This window comes from Corapipo altera, unplaced genomic scaffold (assembly GCF_003945725.1).
Source record: "Corapipo altera isolate COAL_440 unplaced genomic scaffold, ASM394572v1 68, whole genome shotgun sequence".
Taxonomy (NCBI): Eukaryota; Metazoa; Chordata; class Aves; order Passeriformes; family Pipridae; genus Corapipo; species Corapipo altera.
This window is the reverse complement of record NW_020884919.1, coordinates 1-19,181: the sequence shown is the minus strand read 5'-3', so window position 1 is coordinate 19,181 and position 19,181 is coordinate 1. Positions and strand designations below refer to the sequence as shown.

General features: G+C 38.6%; 1 protein-coding gene across 1 annotated transcript in view; it reads right to left on the bottom strand.

The window, feature by feature from the left end:
- Positions 1 to 18,714, bottom strand: part of BAZ2B (bromodomain adjacent to zinc finger domain 2B) — a 55,310-nt gene extending 36,596 nt beyond the window's left edge. The window contains 11 exon segments of the mRNA XM_027656230.1: positions 1,979 to 2,080; positions 2,346 to 2,454; positions 2,975 to 3,035; positions 4,833 to 5,129; positions 6,337 to 6,946; positions 8,508 to 8,906; positions 9,591 to 9,797; positions 11,459 to 11,652; positions 12,741 to 12,902; positions 17,822 to 18,001; positions 18,709 to 18,714. Coding sequence (XP_027512031.1) covers positions 1,979 to 2,080; positions 2,346 to 2,454; positions 2,975 to 3,035; positions 4,833 to 5,129; positions 6,337 to 6,946; positions 8,508 to 8,906; positions 9,591 to 9,797; positions 11,459 to 11,652; positions 12,741 to 12,902; positions 17,822 to 17,975 — 2,295 coding nt within the window. The 5' untranslated portion in view covers positions 17,976 to 18,001; positions 18,709 to 18,714.
- Between the last annotated feature and the right edge of the window lie 467 nt (positions 18,715 to 19,181).

Here is a 19,181-nt window from a genome sequence, read left to right as displayed (position 1 = left end):
ACATTTGCCACCACCACTTCACCAAACTTCAAATGTTCTTCTAACCCTACTCTTTCATGGTGCACTTCTGCCAGATCTGCTTCTCTGTTACAGCATTTAATTGCTCTTTGAACCTGTAATATCTGGTTGCTTGCATACCACGAGTAACAAACACAGGCACTATCAGAAGCAGGTAATCCACATATTTTTGGCTTGCTGTAGGTAATTCTTCAGTATAACTGATTTAGCCTTAAGATAATTTTCTTCACATCTTGTTCCATCTTAGAGTTCTCTGAAACTTACCCCATCCCTCTGGATACTGCATATCTCGAAAGGTGACAGAAATATAAAACAAAGAAAAGGAAGAATAACCACAAAAGGCTGTACAGAATAATCAAAACTCCACAAATGCAGATATAAAATTTCTGGAATCACCTCCAGATATCCATGAAGATATGATTGTCGCATATTATTTTGAAGCTGGACAATTCAAAAAACTGCAGTAAAAAAGGTGCAAATTCTTTTCATGAAGTACCAGTATCACATACTGTTTTACTGGGTGCATATTATCAGCCTGAGTGCAGCTCCTACGTTTACATTATAAACTTTTCATTCATACATAAAATGTAAAGACATTTTAGCACAGCTGACACAGCTGCCCTCAGTCTCTTTTTCTAAAAAAAACCTTTTCCTTTGTTTACCCAAGTCTCAGTAGAACCTAGCACAAACTCCATCAGTAGAAACTACAGTTTATGTGCAGCAACTTAACGTTCACCCTGCCAGCCCTGCCAGTAGAAATCTGCCCCTCTCACTGCCTTCGCTCTCAAGTTTTATAGATCACAGTTCAACTCATGAACTAAAGGGAGAAGAAACAGATAACTAGAGAAGGGGACAACACTAATGAAGTAATACGGGCAAGAGACACAAAAAAAGTAACAGGGTAAAAAGTGAGCAGATATATTATGTTCACAGTACAAAGAATTATTTCACTCAAGCAATGCAGGTACGAAATGAAGTTCACAACTACAGGAACTCGTAACTGCTGTTTTCTGAAGGCCAAACACAAAACAAGTTTAGCAGTGTTTTACCCTGTAAGCCAGGAATCAGTAAGCACCACCTAGAAGTAGCGGCTTACTGTGAACTCAGTCTTTAATGCTTCCAAATTTATACCATGCAAACATTACATATTTCTACATGGTATCACAAGGACATAAAGCTTAACTAGAGCCTGAATTCAAGGCTTGTTGAGAGCTAGTAACATGTTCAGAATGCTTTTCTTTTAAAGAAGCAAATATATTCACTGACAGAAGTCCAAAAACTTTGGTGTGCATCCTGAAGAAATGGCAACATGGCCAAAATACAGTAACACAGCATGGTACAAACACAGTCACACAATTTCCCTAAACTTCTAGTTTTACTTATCCTTGTGTGGTTTATCTACACACAGTCTACTACCACTGTAAAGCGTAGCTGGGATAGCCCTGCATTCCTTTCCATAAGTCTCAGTCAGGGTTCTTGATAAAGAACACACTTGCATATAAACATGCATTTTACACATATATACAAACACACATACACATATATAAATCATGCACATGAACACATGAGAAGAGTGGGATTTAACACATACATATAAACTACTATTGATAGAGCTTGTCCACAATAAAGGAAGACATAAAGGTTTAAGTCAGGAATATCTACACACTAAGATAGAATAGGTAGCTCAGAGTTTCTGTACCACCCCAATCCAGGATCAGAGCTGATCATTAAAGAGTGTGAATTCCTGCTCCCTCCAAACAAAAGCACTGAAGGGAACAGCTTTCAACACTGCCTTGGGTCCAGCTCTCAGCATCTCAATCTCAGTATTATTAAAGAAACACGCACAAGTTTTAGAAATAATTAGCTAACAACAGGCTTCAGATTGTAGCAAAAATTACTTCACCTACACTTAAGTTAATGCTCCTTGGATCAAAGACTTTACTTTTTAAAAAGTGGATACCTGCGGTCCATCTCTGGCTTCATAGAAGTCACCCACTCCTATTTTTGCACTGAAGCTGAAATTGTCCCTTGAGATATCCATTATTCCATTTCTGCTGAGATACTGAAAAAATCACATATTTTTCCACTTCAGCTTGTAAATAATTACAACCCAGCTTTGACGTACAGCTAACTTTGTGAGTGTAATGTTTTGCACATTCTGTCAAAGGGATATGCATTTATAAGAGTTCAAATCAGTAACAGACCGAGATACATTACGCCTCATATCACAGGAAATAATTATTGTTACTGGAGAGAAAAAAAACGCACTTTTTAATTGCAGGCATGCTTAGTAGCATTAGAACAGAGAAGTTAAAAAATGAATGTACCTTTACTACTTCAGGATACTGTCTCAGCTTCTTTCCACAAGGTGCAAAATATGCTACTTCTCCTTGAAGACGACCACCAAAGTTTCTGATTCGGGTTTCTCTTTGCCAGCTAGAGTAATATGAAATAGTTGCATACAACAACACACTTTTAAAAAAGTAATTCATGTCAACTTAAGAATTATACAAAAAAAAAAGAAAAGAGGAGAATGTGACTAGAGTATCACAAATCAGACAGAATCAGAAAATTTTATTATGTAGATTATCCAAACCGACTGTATATATGGATTTACTTATATCAAGCTACTTACATATTACCAGATTTTAAATGGCTTAGAACTATACTTCAGGGAGTTATTTGGAGTCTATAACAACTCAGATCTAGCAATCAGGATTAATTTCCAGTGGCAAAACTGCTAAGAGACAGGTCATGTTTGCAAAATAGCAAATTTAATGCACAAAAATTAACACACAAGATATGTTAACCCAGTCACTGAAGTCGGAAATTTAAATTGTTGAAGCCCTTTCCTTATTATTCAGCCTCAAAAATTTTTCAATTGTCATTTCTTTACTAACTGACTTTTGAAGGTATTATCTCCCTTTAAGGCAAGGCAAGTACATACACGACCTACCCATATTCGAGAGGAACACGCAGCTCCCGTTCATCTGCTACTCTTCGTCTTTTCGAAATACCTGAAAGAGAATTTCTGATTAACACCTAACAGAACTTACAAAATGAAAACATTCCTAAAATGTACCTTTTATGTTTGTATCCCCAAAACAAAAGATAAATAATTTGTTTCATTCTAGGCATTATGTACCTCAATTATCAAGAAAAATCACTGCAGCTGTTCTCCTTTTGAAATACATTTTCCTCTAAGTTTCCTGTAACCTCTTTCTCTGGAATTGTGAACAGAAAAACCTAACTATTCTAAACTTAACGACTTGCTTTGCTTGGTGCTCTCGTGTATTGCTAAAATAATTCCTTGCACACCCCTTTTTCTAGACTAGACTATACATGATTTTTTTCAGTATAGAAGATGCAAATGAAAACACTCTACTTTAGAGATCCATACATTCTAATAGGTTCAGTCTTCTTAGAGTACTGTGTATAGACAGCAGTTACCTGCCAAATGCAGAAAATTTTCAGGACTATTTCAGCTTTTCCAAGTACAAACAGATGTTGTGTTTGGTGCTAGTGAAGAGACTGAATCAATAATATCACAGAGACAATTATCAAATGTGGAGTTTTTAGTGTGAGTCAAAGGCTGGTCCTTTTCTCAGGCCTCTCAGACAGCTGTAGGACATGAACTATGTACACAGAACAACTTCTGGAAGATGCACTTCTCAAAAAGATAGTTTGGACCTTGTGTCAAAAATGTGCCACATGTCTTCCCTGGGAATGGATCTGAGCGAGTTCCATTATCAAACTGAAGCCCTGGTTCCAAGCTCCTACAGTCGGGAGTGTCACACCAGGCCAGGGCACAGCTCCAGGTGAGATGCCAGCAGCTGCTTCCAGGTAGTGCAAAGAGTCCTCTAGATAAGCACTGAGGAGCTGCCTGTGCTTGAGTGCCAAGCTTTAGGCACAGGTCTGCACTCAACCTCCCCAGCCCGAATACTGCGTTACTGCAGATGGTCACAGGGGAGGGAGGGAGGGAGGGAGGGAGGGAGGGACAGAGGGAGGCTTCTCTTGCGAACACAAGTGACATGAAAAATGAGCTGTCCAATGCAAAACAACACAGCAAAGAGACCACAAGACCTCTTCAGTGACTGACCAACTCTAGGTAAAATGGACACAAACTTATCTTGGTGTGTTATGGTGATTCTTATTAGGTGATTCTTAGGTGAGTACTATTACATCTAAAACAAGGACACAAAACTAATATATTCTACCTCCCACCCCTGTAAACAGACAAAAATCTGCTATCAGTCTTTTCAAAGCATCATAAATTAACACAGATCCCTGAACTTTGTAAGTTAACAATTTGGACTACTTCTAATCCATGGGAAATAACGAAGAGTTTTAATGTAATAAATATGGACTCTGGCTATTTCATGCTACCTTTTGTCAAATAATTACATGAGCTAAAATGTCCTGGTCTAAGTGTAATGTTCTAGTCTGGAGAACCTGCAATTCTGCTGACTCACTTTAATGTCACATGAAACACCCATGAAACAATCACAGGGTCACTCAGTTGAGCTGAGGTTGGAAGGGACAAAGTGTCAAAAGACATTTGGTTCAACCTTTCATGGGAAAGGGAACCTGGCTGAGACTATCTTGTCCCCTGACCAACTGGCACCTGAAAATATCCAGTGAGGGGGCCTCTGACACATCCCTGGGGAGGTTGTTCACTGAATCATTGTTCCTATGGTAAAAACCTTCCTTCTTGAGGTATCACTTGATATCAGCACCTGGACTACTACTGCAACTCCTTTTACAACACATGCACCTCAGCTGATACAGGTACTATAAGAGAGACATGGAGATACCACAGTGGGCACTTGGCGGGAGGGCGGCGGGCGCTGTCCCGAGGAACACCGCCGGCTGCGACTCGGGACATAAGGCAGCTGGAGCCGAGCTGGGGGACTTTGCTACTTGGAGATTGAGCGGGGTGGAATGAGCTGCAAGACCAATGGAAGAGCTCTTCACAGAGGATGACGTTTTATTCAGTTTCAGTGGAGTTTTTTCTCCCTCAGTGTCTGTATCCGATTCATCTTGGTCTTTATCATCCTCATCATCTTCCTCCTCAGACCCTTCTGTATCTGACTCAGAATTACTGTCAGACTCTGTTTAAAAAAAAGTGTGGCAAAAGGCACATTATGACTTGATAACTACTGGAAAGTACATTAAAGTTCTAACACTTGAAAAGTCACTATATATAAGACTTGAAAAGTCTTATTATATATGTTTTTAATAACACCTCCTGAGTATAAATAGAAGGTTATAATTAACTACCGAAACTTTACAATTACTACAATTATGACAGCATAAAGTAATTCTGCATAATAATGCACTGTTCTTTTGAATGGGAAGAGATGAGTGACAGAAGCTGCAGTGTTTTAAGAGACTGTTCACCCCAGAATGAGCTATAGCTAAATCATTCTGTTAACCAGGCAATAGCTGGGCACCATCCCAAGAAGGGCATTTCACAGGGTGTGAAATCCACCGTGAAGAGGAAGAAAACAACAGAACTGGGTACAGGCTGAGGTGTCAGAATTGGAAGTATGGCAATCTGGGCAAAGGAACAGTTACAACCAAGGATACACAGGGTAAGGAACTAAAGATGGGCTACAGCTGTGAGAGAAAAAGATTTGTACAGGGTATGCGGATGAGAGGGAAAGAGAATAATGAAGGTGGAGACTGGACCCAAGGGATATCAGCTCACAGGGGAGAAAGGAGTAACTGTGAATACAATCAACTCTTTAAAACAGTCTTTGCTCTTGTTTAAGAGCCTTTAAAATAATAGTCTGGACTGCAGCCCTTAGAACTGTCCAAGTTCTTGCTCATGGACTACTGTGCTCCTGAATGAGGCGTAGAAACACGCTTTTCTTGCCACTCTTGATAATTTGAAGGCCTTTGTTTAGTCCCTCTCTGGTTAGGGAAGCCTGTTTTGCAGCTAAGCTCTACCTGCCAGAATCATTAACCACCAACCAGACAATTTGCAGCCCATCCTGAGCACCTTGTCACATCAGCAGGACATGAGCTACAGGCCAGGTGACTTACGTGGAAGGCAGGACTCTGACAGCCTTTCCAGAAGGCTGTGGAGCCACCTTACTAGGACAGCTGACCAAGTATCAAAACACTCCAAACATGATTTTGGGTGTGATATAATGGGGATGGGAAGATGTGCTCATTTCAAGGATATAGGTAGGACAGTGTGGGCCATGATGGCCAAATATTTCCTACCCCTATTTTAAAATACAGTGGGAAATACATGTTTTCAAAACTCAAAAAATAAACTTTTTGCTTTTCCTATTAAAAAGGTTAAACCACCTGATTGGCTATCATCAGAATCATCATCTTCATCGTCCTCATCTTCATCTTCATCATCGTCGTCATCATCATTTGAGTCGTCAGAGTCTTTACTGCTGGGGGCATCTGAGTCTACCCCTCTGAACTGCTCCACCACCAGTTTTGCAGCATGGAGGCGGTGTTGTGGTTTTACTGCATTTACTGCATTATTGCTGACTGGTTTATCCTTTCCTGAACCAGGTAACACAGGAGAGGTAGAGGGCATAACAGGTGTCCGATTACCAGCTGGTTTTTTCCCACATGCACTCAAGTTTACTGGCAAAGAAAAGGGGGCACTACTAGAAATGGCTACACTTTCATTGCTCTTGGTCTGGGGTTTCGGTTTCGTAGTGAGTGCAAGAGGAGCCTCCTGGATGACGCTCTGAATAACTCCATTGGGTTGGTGATTACCTAAAAGTGCATTTGTCAGGAATGGGTTAGAATGGTTGTTTTCCAAGGATGTCAGTTTTTGATGAGCTGGTGAACTTGATGTTGATTTGGGGCTTGACAAAGCTGCGATAACCTTCTTCAGGTTCTTAGATGATTCCTGTTTCTTTAGCTGTGTTGCTGGGAATGTCTGTTTATATTGTTCCTAAAGAAATAAGAAGACAGGAATAAAATGTGGAGGTGTTTGTTTGGTTTTCTTTAGTATTCAGGCAGGTGAACACTAGGAAATTATAAACATCTGCTAAGCTATTTTCAGTACGTCAAAAGCAGGCTACCACAGAAGAGATGAGTAACCACAAGTTACACAAATCTTGCATGATTTTCACTGTAAATCAAGTAGGAAAAGACAAATTGAAATCAAGACTAAGTTGATCCAAATTACGTAGGGAATATTTCTCACATGCTATATTGCTCTAGACAGTGACTTTCATAAATATATTAAGTCTCTTGAAAACAGTAATTTTTAGAAAGAGACTACTCTTGTGTACCAGCATAGGAAAACCCCCACTTACTACTTATTTCTGTATATAATAATATCATTAGCGAATGTAAAACTACCTTTAAAAATTTTTTCATTTAAAAGCGCAAGGTAATGCATTTTTAAACACTAATAGCCACAATACTAGCAGAAAGCTAACAGAAGACTCTTGGCATAGAAAAATTTTATTAAAAAAATAAACAGGGGTAGGGGGAAGGCATTAGTCGTAAGTGCTGTGATATACTAATTTTTTAACTGAAAAAGTAGTTCTTCAAGGTTTGCCAGGTAAAACTTAATCAGCAGTGGCTCAGAAATGCATGTAAAGCTTACACTGTCTTTAGTCTAAAGATTCTTACAAAGAAAAAAAACCCACATCATCTTTGATAGAAAACATAATAAAATGGATAAAGATGGTATATTTTCAATCAATTTTTAAAAACAAAGTCAAGCGTTATACATTCTTGAACTTACTAACATTCAAAACTGAATCTGAAATTATGAAAACCTCCAAAATAAATATTCACACAATGCACACCTCCAGTACACCTTTTAGAGAAATCAAACCACTAAATGAGGATCACCAGCTAAAGAGCACCTGGGCTAGTGGAAGGTGTCCCTGCCCATGGCAGGGGATGGGACTGGATGGTCTTTAGGCATCTTCAAACCCAAACCCAAGCTGGGACTCTAAGAAATCTATGGAAATAGCCCTACTGATTTTTAATAGCTATCAGCATGTAAAAATCTGTCTTTAAAGAGCAAATGAAACTCAAGGTTACATGGAGTATTTTTTTAAGAAAGGTTTTCAGCTTCTTTTTTTAAAATCATAATTATACAGGTAATTTTAATTACTTTGACTTAAAACTATCCAACTTGAAGTGAAACTGTGCTTACAATACTAGATATGTGAAGCATTAAATCAACATTCTCACTGAAACTAGAAGCACAGGAAAAATATCCAGGCCACACAATTTACCCATAAGTACCTTCCTTATTTTGATACTGATTTTAGCTGTACATTGTCCTTAAGAGATGCACGACCCACATAACCTAATTAATTTACACCATTCAGAAATCCAGATTAACTTTAAAAGCACATAAAAACTTCATGATTATGAAAAAATACACACTTATAATTTTAACACATTGTATTTAAAAGAGCTTGACAGCACAATGTTCCATCTTGTTAAGCAAGTAACACAGACCACAAATAATCAAAACATTCACTCACCCGTTTTGATCTGACATCGCTGGTCAAAGAGAGAGATTCTTCAGAGGTATTTTTATTCCCTGCTTTGAGTAGATCAGGGGAAGGAACTATGAGTTTTAAATAGGTTTCCTTTTTGGCTTGATGTACCAAAGACAAAGGTTTCACATTAGGAACCAATCCTGTAGACTGTATTACACTTGTGTGTTTGTTCACAGATTCCTCCTTTGCCTGAGAGCTTTGGAAAATAAACGGAAGCTGCTGTGACAAAACCTGAGGCTGCTTCTGCTGGGACTGGAATGATGAGTGAGTCTGGGAATCAGACACAAGAGGTATCTGCTGGTGTGTTCTTTTTTCTTGAGACTTTTCATGTGTCTTTTGTCCGTCAGTTTTCGTATCTGTTACATCACTATGCATTAGCACCTGCAAAATACGTATTTTTGACTGTTCACTATAGAAGTTAAAAATCCTTTGATAAAAACAACGCATATGATCAGCCTCCATGAAACAATTATACTATTCTAGGCAGAGAATCAACAATAATAATTTTAAAATCAGTCTTGTAATATATTTATTGTTCAGTTAGGTTTTTTCCCCCAGATAGTTTCAGCATGCGCAGACAATGCTTACTAGAGAAGGAGTATTAAATCATGGTTGTTCTTAAATGTATTTTTGACTGTAAACCTAACAGGACACAAAAAAATTCAAATCTTCTCATTCTGCTACCTACCGGGGAAAGTAACCATTCTAGCAGGAAAAAAGCAACTGCTGAAGCAATATCCATAAAGATATATTTCCAATGCACTATTAACACACAGTACTTAATTTTTTTGTATTTCCTATTTAACAACAAACGTAAGAGTCTACCAGCTCTTAAACTCCTAGCCTGTAAAGAACAGCAATACATAGACATGCTCACACACAAAGGAAGCAAAAAAAACCCATAAACAGAAAACTCTGAAGTAAACCTAAAAAGAGTATTCTTAGCATTTATTAACGTGCAGTTAAATATTGCTTGCTATTTTCTCACAGATGGGAACAGTCAGTTTGTCACAAACAGCCTGTAGTGACAGGGCTGTGAGCAGCAGGGTGGGGTGTTACACCTACCTTGTTCTTGCTTTTGTGGTGTGCTTCGTTTTCAGAATCAGATTCATCATCTTCACTCTCTTCAGCACTCTGGTCCTCCTCCTCCTCTTCATCCTCCTCTAGGTCATCCGAGTCACTGCTACTTATGCCTTCACTTGAGGTGTCTGAAGAGGAGCCCGAATCACTGTCACTGTTACTAGAGCTTTCCATTGCTTTTTTTCTAGGCTTCTACCAGAAAGATGAATTCTGTTAATGGTTCAGCTTTAATTTGTAACATAATCTTATTATTACACATAATCTTTGGAACAAAGAACAGTGAGACTTTGGACTACGGTGATCTGCTGCCCTTAAAAGAGAAAGTGTTTCAGAAGATGATGAAAATTAAAAACTGGTCACAAAGTTCCACTGCAGTATTCTTCTGACCACACACAGTTGGCATCACTACATTTCAAAGCAATACATCAAATTAAGGCCTAGTCAGGATAGTGTATCAGAGCATCACAATGACATCTATCTCCAACACTGACATACCATGATAGGCCACAAACATACCGTGATGACTGAGGATCCCACACAGTGTTAAAGTCACTTTTCGGACACAGTTTTGGTTTATCACTGTTACGTACAACCCTTTGAATCATCACACACACACACAAGACAAAAGAAACTGGATGAGAACTTATAACTACAACTTTGACGATCAATGCTTCTATCAACTGAGAAGTTGTTTTTCAAACACTACAGGCAAAAAAATTCAGAGAATACAAGTTACTATCAGACTGCACTTGAGGATTCCCCAAGATGGTAGGACAACAGGGTTAGAATTCAATTCAGGAAGAAAACATTGCACAAGAAGTAACTCTTTAGATTTTCATCAACTGTAAAAAGCAGTTTGGATCAGCTTTGCCTTCTTTAAAAAAAAACAAACTAAAAATTTATTTTTACATTTTTTTAGATACCATCCTCAAAAGGAAACTACAACTAAGGAGATGATTGAGAAAGTCAGAAGATGAATACTAACAAAACAAAATCCTAAAGAAAGGAACATTTAGAGAAGTATAGCTAAAATGTTTTAAAATAAACCATACCTTTTAGAAGAAGAGGCAAGAGCTGTTATATTTGAAATTTAGAAATGTAACATCATTTGTACAAAGCCCAGCAAAAAATACTCTCATATGCCCCCTTACTTATTCCTCTGACTTCAATTCCTGCCATGGTTTCATTCTAGCACACTGAAATAAAAATACAGATTTTTTGGGGAGGGGTGGTGGTGGAGTGTGTTAATCCTCCTCATGATGGAATTCTCATTTAGAGTATTTTCTATGTTTTCATTGGAAAGCTTGTTCAAATCATTTCATTTACAAATACCAATTACCTCTAAGTTTCAGAGGAAATAAGTTACAAATGTCAACATTACAAATGTCGAGTAAGACTAGGAAGAACCACCTCCACTTCAGTATTAGAAAATTTACAAATAGAACTAGGAAACAAAACCGTTGAGAACCTGAAACTTATCTGCTCCAGACAGAAAACCTAAATGTTAAGATACAGAGCAAAACACTCTCAAGAAAGCTACTTGTCCATCTAGTCCATCTTACAGCAACTCAGTATTTAATCAAGTGAAACTGGAGTCTAAAATTGGTGCCCACATCAAAAGAAAGTCTATCAATCATACAGAATTTACACTTCAAGACAAATGGTTGCACAAAGGAGAACACAGCAATGCTGACAAGCATGCTGACTGAAATTTCAAAAGAAAAAAAAATAAAAACAGGCAAAGAGAGGAAGAACCCAAAACATTTTGCACTCAGAAAGAATGCTTAAAAATGCTACTGTTTGCAGAACACTTCTGTCAATTTTTGTCTGAATCTTTCTTTCTGTGTATTTACCTTATCTTTGATTTTGTCAGCCCTGGTGTCCAGAAGCTGAACTTTGCTTTGCTCCTGGTTGTATTTGCGCCCTCCTGCTCCTGAGGTCACAGCTTTCCCTTGTCCTGCTGACGTTGCAATGCTCGTGGAGAGCACAGACGTGCAGACAGCAGACACTGCAGTGGTACTGCTCCCATTCAGTGATCCATTTACACCTGAAGATGACAGATTCACAAAGTGACACTTAAAATAAATCTGAAGTAGCAGATACTTTCTTTGAGATGCTCCAGTCACACTAACCTAGTTTCCATAAACACATAACAACATACTAGACAACTTACAGGTTACTCCCCACATATACCAAAAATTTGTTATCCAAGTGTCACTTCAATTTGGAGTTAGTTTAAACATACAGAACACCCACGATTTAAAGGACAAACACAATTAATGCTGTAAGAGATGTGGGGTGGGGGGAAGGGGAGAAAAAAATCTGAAATTGTCCACTTTCAAGTCATAGAATCATAGAATATGCTGAGTTGGAAGGGACCCGTCAGGACCATCAAGTCCAACTCCTGACTCCACACAGGACAACTTAAAAGTTAAACCACAGATCTAAGAGCTCTGTCCAAATGAGCCTGTTCACCCTCTCTGTGAGCGTTTTCCAACACCCACATGAACTCTCCACTGCAGCTTTATACCATTTTGTGTCCTCTCACCAGACACCTGAGAGCTGAGACCCAGCACCTCCTTCTCCACCCCCATCATGAGGAAGCCACAGACAGCAATGAGGTCATCCTCAGCCTCTTCTCCTCTAAGCTGAGCAGACCTACTATCAAACACCAAACCAACGTATCTCACATCTTCCAAAGGCGTGCAATACCACATAAATACTGAACTGCAAGAACGTGCTGTCCTGGGGCTCTTTTCAGCAATACCCTGCAGCCACAGCAATCTCTCCCTCCGTGCTCCCCACAAACAAGGTCTGGTGCCTACTTCAGATGTGTACAGGAACAGGAGTCACTCTGCAAGGCCTCCTAAAGAAACTGCAAACTTTAGAAGAAAACCTTTCCCTACTACTCAGTCACAGACACACTATCTAAGGAAGAAGAGGGAGGGAAATATTAGCAAAAGAATATTTTGTTATTGAAAGCTCACACCTGTATGCCTCATGCTTAGCTAACGGGATCAATTTTTATAGAACTGTTTACAAGTGGGAAGAATGATCAAAGGTAAAGCTCAAATTCCAACTTCTGCATGTGCAGAAGTTCAACATGATTATTCCCTCTACAATTGCAGCCATTACCTTTGTCTGTACTGCTCCGACTACTTTTTCCCGTAGTTCTCGAGTGGAATGAAGCAGGATCATGATTCTGTGCAGCAGGTGCAAACAGTGGTGGAATTCCCAAGAGTGGTGGGAAAAAAGCTGCCCCGGGACGAGAGTGCGTGTCTGCTGTTCGCCACCACTCTGCACCACAAAGGAAACGAAAACAAACTTCAGCTGTTTCAACAGTGTATTTCAATATTTCAGTAAGTATATTGCATATACGTATATATGCATATATAGATATCAAGCAAGCAGATTTATTAAATCTAGAGGTAAAACAAAACAGTTTGGAACTTCTCAAATGACACACATTTCCTGCAGCAACTCTGGTCTTAAGGCATTAAAGCTATCAGCTTTATTTATATGCATTCGGAAAATAAATACAAGAGAGAAAAAAACCAACACAGCTAGATGAACTGGACTGTAAAAATTACAGGTAAAACGTAAGCATAGGTGGAGCTGTGCATACTTTAAACAGTAAGGAGAGTGAATCTAATGCAGAAAGGAAAAGAAGTGAAAAGGAAAAAGAAAACAGGAAGTGACCAGAAAGAAGTAAAAAGAGAGTTTATTTGAGCTGCTGCACACCTGGAAGGTTGGGAAAGGGCAGAAGAGAAGAGAGCAAGCACAGTACAGCAACTCAGCACGTGTTCATAAGTTAGGACGAGGCAAGAATTCATAATAATATAGATGAGAGACAAAAAACAAAGGACCAGAAATTCTATAATCCTGATAAAGGAAACTTCATAGGAGTTTCACAGTTAAACTTCAATTTTTGAGATAGCCTGAACATGGGTATGGAAGACAAAGCATGGAATTCCCAGATACAAAAGCATACATAACCAGAACAACAGAACAGCAGGAATTCATTTGCCATTAACTGCACTGATGCTAACTATGGCAGGTGATGTGTACAGTATTTCCTTATACTTTTGACCTGAGTTTGAATGCACTGTATTTCAGTTCTACATTTGTTGAACGTAGTTCAAATGTCTTTAACATCAGCTTGTAAATTATCACCAAAAAAACCCTCAAAACCCACCACAACCAACCCAAACCTCATTTCTGTATCTTCTTCCACAATGCTTCCCTCTCACAGACAACAGTGGTGATTCTTAATGATGCTGATGAGCAACATTGCATTGCAAGGTTTCATAATACTTTGAAGACTTTTTGATTTAAAACATCCTTTGAGATTGTTCACCATCTTTCTTCATCACACAAAAAAAAAGAGTTGGTAACTTTACACTACATTACACATTACTATGGCCTTATAAAAAGATGCATTGTGTCCTACCTAAGCCATTATCTAATGTGTCCAGAAAAGAGAAGCCATCCATTTTTAAATACGCATTTAAAAACATGGAAGAAATAAAGAAAAAATGGAAACAAAGTCTTGTAATAATAAATTGAATTGTAATGGCATTTTCCCGCTTTCTGACTGGATGAAAACACTAGCAATCTGTTTAGCAATTAATTCTATTAGTTCCTTAATTTTTCCTATTAAATTTGCTCTTCAAGTTACTAACTTACCTCAGACATGCTCCACATAACTAAGACTCATATTAAACCTCACTCCTTAACATTCTTGCCTTACTTCAAATAGGTTAAATATTTTTGAGCTCAGCTTCTGAAATTCTACTAGCCACTGCCCAGATAATGATTGAAAGCGTTACTCCAAAGGGCAACGTGCATTTCAACAATGCCAGTCTCTTAGTAACAAGGAATGATAACTGTGAATGCCTTTGTTAATATTAATGAACTTCATGGTGCAATACAAGCTTTTCAAAAGAGCTAAAAAGGAATAAATACTTTAATAAACACAAAGTATCAATGTGCCAATCAGCAGAAATACCAAAATAATGTGGTATTTAAGGGAATTCCACCTTACACAGCAAATCTGAGAACTGCTTGGGGTGACAGAAATTACTGTGTATTTTCCTCCTCTCTCTGTTGTCTTTTAATCATTACAGTGGTAGCAAAGTTTGCATCCTACATGCCTCCCAACACCAGTAAGTCTTCCTAACTCCCTGTATGCATGATTCCAAACTACTTATGTGAGTGATTTCCTAGTACCAGTCTCTCAGTGTAAAAAGCTGTAAAGCATGGAAAAGGCTGGAAATGGTTTATACATACATAGGTAACATCACCCGGTCCAACACTGGTTTGAAAAACAAAAGCCTTCATACAAATAGAGAAACATCAAAAAACTCTTGATTTAAATGAAAAGCACTGCATATCTCAGTAAAGCACCTCAAAAACACAAGGCATTTTAATAAACTCCAAATATGCTCTCACAGAACCAAACACACAAGGACTCAACTCATTCTTCAACTTTCCTTCATAAACCATAGGCTAAAAGATGTTAGACTTGAACTAAAAAAAAAACAAATTTACAAAGGGATTGACAAAACTGCACACTACTGAGAAAGTTGATACATAATTTAGGCACAAACACTGGTGATGATTAACTCTGAGGAGGTAAGAATATAATGAATATCCACAGAGCACAGACCCCCTAAGCTGCATTTTAAAAAGTATCCATAACATGGCAAATTTCATAGACACAAAACACTGAACTATGGTTCTCATATGAGAAAAAGCTGTTGATTTATATTCTTTCAAAGTTGCTAACATTCTTGTGAGGGTGAATTTAAACTTCTTTCTCAAGTCAATTTACTTTTCCAATGTGTCTTCTTATTTTCAGCAATGGGTGAACAAGAAGAAAGCAAGTAAAGTTCCTGTTTACTTGATTAGAATGCTTTAATTATTCAGCAACTAGTCTGTATTAACCAATTAAACTAACAGTATGTGATATATTCCATAATGGTTTCACACAGGTTCTTTGTCTTTTTGACCTTGACCTGGGATTATGCCAAAATAATTTATTTGTAGTCTAATCTCCCTGGCAAAGCATAAAGACTGCCAGTCCTAACTCACCATGTATTGTGGGGACTTGATAGAATATGCAACCAAATTTATTGCAGAAACTACTTAGTAGACTATTGATTGCTGCAAAGAAAATAAAGAGATAAACTGGAATTAAAAGAATCTCTCTAATCTAATGCATAGATTAAGATGCCTTTACCTTCTCTTAGTAAGAATAATTGTTCATTCTTAAAAAAATTATTTTATTAGATACTAGAGAAATGCAGTTTTAAATTTTAAGATAATTTAATTATCAGATTGAGATTGGACAGACATTCATGGGGTTTTTTTAAATATCACAGAAGTGAAGAACACCTCAGTTCAGGAACAGCCTAAAATATTAGTCTACCTTGGCTACAGAGTAGCTTGTACATTCAGGAATCTCACAACTTCAGTGATGGGTCATTCACAGGAAAAGTCTTTGGCTGGCTGACAGCATAAACACCTCTGTGGGATTTCTCTAGGACAGCCTATACCCTTTCTGAGTGGATACAACAGTAACCACAGTGCACTGTGTCAGCACAGAAACAGATATACTCAGAAATAAAACTGATGGGACAGCACTGAGTGAGCTACATTCCAGCTTGGGTTTAGGAAGATAAAGTGTCTTTGACAAAATATATATGTTCTAAAGCATCAGATGCAGCCAGGCAATGGATCTGACCATCAAAAAAATGAATCCTGAGAATTACTATCAGTCTTTATGACCATTAGCCACCAGACAGAAATGAAACCTTTTTTTAAAATAAAGGTTGATAATAGAATTTTTCAGTGTCCTTTACTGAAGAAGTACTGGGATTTTCTAGTGAAGGCCAAAACTGACAGTTGAGGATCTTTATTACATGATTCATCTCTTCGGTCTTACTGAATTTTGGGAGACCAAACATATGTCATATATACATGCAGTGTTACGGGACATACAAAATTACATCCTGTAATATCTACAAAGCAAAAGCAGCAAGGAGAGGTAAAGGAGTCCCAGAAATCCTCATGGTGGAACTGCACATTTATAGCCACACGCTAATGAACTCCTGCTACATTCTGGGGACCACCACTGAGAACCAATTCAAATAGCACAGGCTAATGAACACAGCCAAAAAATTCTTTTGGAGCTGCATTTGCAGTGGAGGACTGAAAAATATGATACGTCGTTATTTATTCATTAAGAGTTTTAGTCAAGAATTCTTCTGACTGATTTTAGAGAAATTAAAATAAACAGGTGAGACATAACTCTAGCTACACAGACATTCTTGTTCCTACTTTTCTTCCCGGGGCAACTGCAAATGAACACGTGCAGGATGTAGGAGGGCACTTGGAATCTACTCACTCTGTACTATCAAGGCAGAAGATTTTTTCAATTTGTAGAATATACTTTTGCTCACTCTACTGCAAGAACCAAGTTTGTTCTGAAAGCAGTGGATTACCATGAATTTAAGATGAAAAAACTTCTATTTACAATATATGTCATAAGAATCAGTAAACCCCAGGCTAACAAAAAGAACATTCTCAAAAAAAAAAGATCATCTCTTCAAAAGTGAAGAGAGAAGCAGCAGGGAAGAGTTATTTACCATTTCTTGTTCTGGGGATGACATAGGCATCATTTAGTTGAAATATGAGTTTCATTCACAAAAAATTAGACTCTTGCATGGAGAAATCTTTTATACATGTTTGTGATTCAAGACAAGATGTTTCATTCTAGTCAAGACTATCCAAGACTCTTTCAAGTTCCATTATAAGAAACTATTCATCCAAATACAAAAATACAGTATGGGTGGGGCTTGGATGCTGAGAACATGATGTATATTCACAAAGCTGATTATTAGATCTTAATCTGAAAGTGGTATAGAGTTTGCTAGATCAACCCTTTACCTGATCCTTGCTTTCAAGGCAGCCTTGTGAACTGAAATTTTTTCACATTTTAAAGAGGCAATTTTTAATTAATTTCAATCCTTCAATAAATAAGTACTATGTAAAATGTATTCACAGGAAATGAATGTCGCTTGGCAAAACAAAAATACCTCAAACATTTTTCTCTGATGCATCTGTGCAACCGTTTTATATTGACTTGTAATAATAATTACAAACGTTGACAAACACTATAATTACACCGCAATATAGACTTGAGTCATTTTTACCACATGTGCTGATTGTGGAACTCAGTGTCGCAGCTCCCGTGGAAAGGCCACCTTTGGATCCTTCTGAAGCTCCCGATGGTGTCGACGATGCTGGAGTGGAAGCAGCTGCAGCAGAGGAGACTGATGGTGACGTTAACCGCTCTCCAGACTCCATATCTGTAAGAGAGAAGAGAAATGTCTCTCCTCCATGGCAGGAAAGGAAATCACAAGGGACTACAGGACTGTTTGTGCTGTGTCTCAGGATCTGTCCTAAATTCTTGAGAGGTTCCTATGAGACCTTCACATGAGAAGTACATCCCACTAACAGTCCGCAGCCACCAGGGAACCCAGCACAGTTGCAGCATTAAGGGAATGGGGTAGTGCTGTTCAGAGTTCAATCACATTTCTACCTGAAGGCCTGCAGCCTCAGCTGGGACCACTACCCACCCTCTGTGCCAGGGAGCTCCAGCTCAGCTCAGCCCAGCTTGGCCCCTTCAGCCCCTGCCAGAGCCAGCCCACACTGCAGCCTGCCCCTGCCCAGCCCTCCTACCAAGATCCCATGTATCACATTCTAGCTTTCCTCTAGGACAGCATCAGCTCCCATCTTCTGCCACTCCTGATCAGACAATATCAGAGATGGGCCCTGGGCCTGACAGATTCCGTTATGATGTCTAACTCTGTGACCAGCAGGGTCCAGATCCTGTGGGACTGTGCCGGAGCAAGGAAGAGCCCTGCCTGCATAATCCTCAACTGCCAGCCTGTCCCTTCTTGCAGAGCAGCCCTGCTCTTGCTGCTCTCTGACAGACACCAGCTTTAAAGAACCTGTAGTATGTTCCAAAAGTCCATACTGTAGACTTAATTTAAGGAAAGGCCCGGCAATTATGGTAAGGTAGTATAAATATAAGAACTCCTGTAAGTTGGTAGGGGGCTTTTTTTGTTGTTGTTTCCTCATGAGCTTCTCATACAAAATAATACATTTTTATTTGTGCCATGAATTGTCTAAATCAAAAGTTACCAGACTTATTTCACTGAACAAGCATGTGCAATTTTAAGGAAAACAGATAGTAAAATTATTCTTAAAAACACTAGTTGTTGAGAAGTAGTTTCTCAAATACTTAAAAAATGCAGTCAAGCCAGGGATGTCTTAGCACAGTGGTAGCAGCATCAACAGACTCTCTGACTAAATCTTCAGAGCGTCAGTTGATGGTGAGTCAGGATCAGAGAATAAATAAGGTGAGGAAGAAATCTTCTCAGAGTCCCTGTATTATTAAAAAAGCAACGAGACAAAGCACACTGAACTCTGAACAGGGAAACTCCCAAGAAACCGGCTCCTGTCCTGGAGTCACCCAGGAACAGAGGCAACACCCTTTCTCAGATTTAC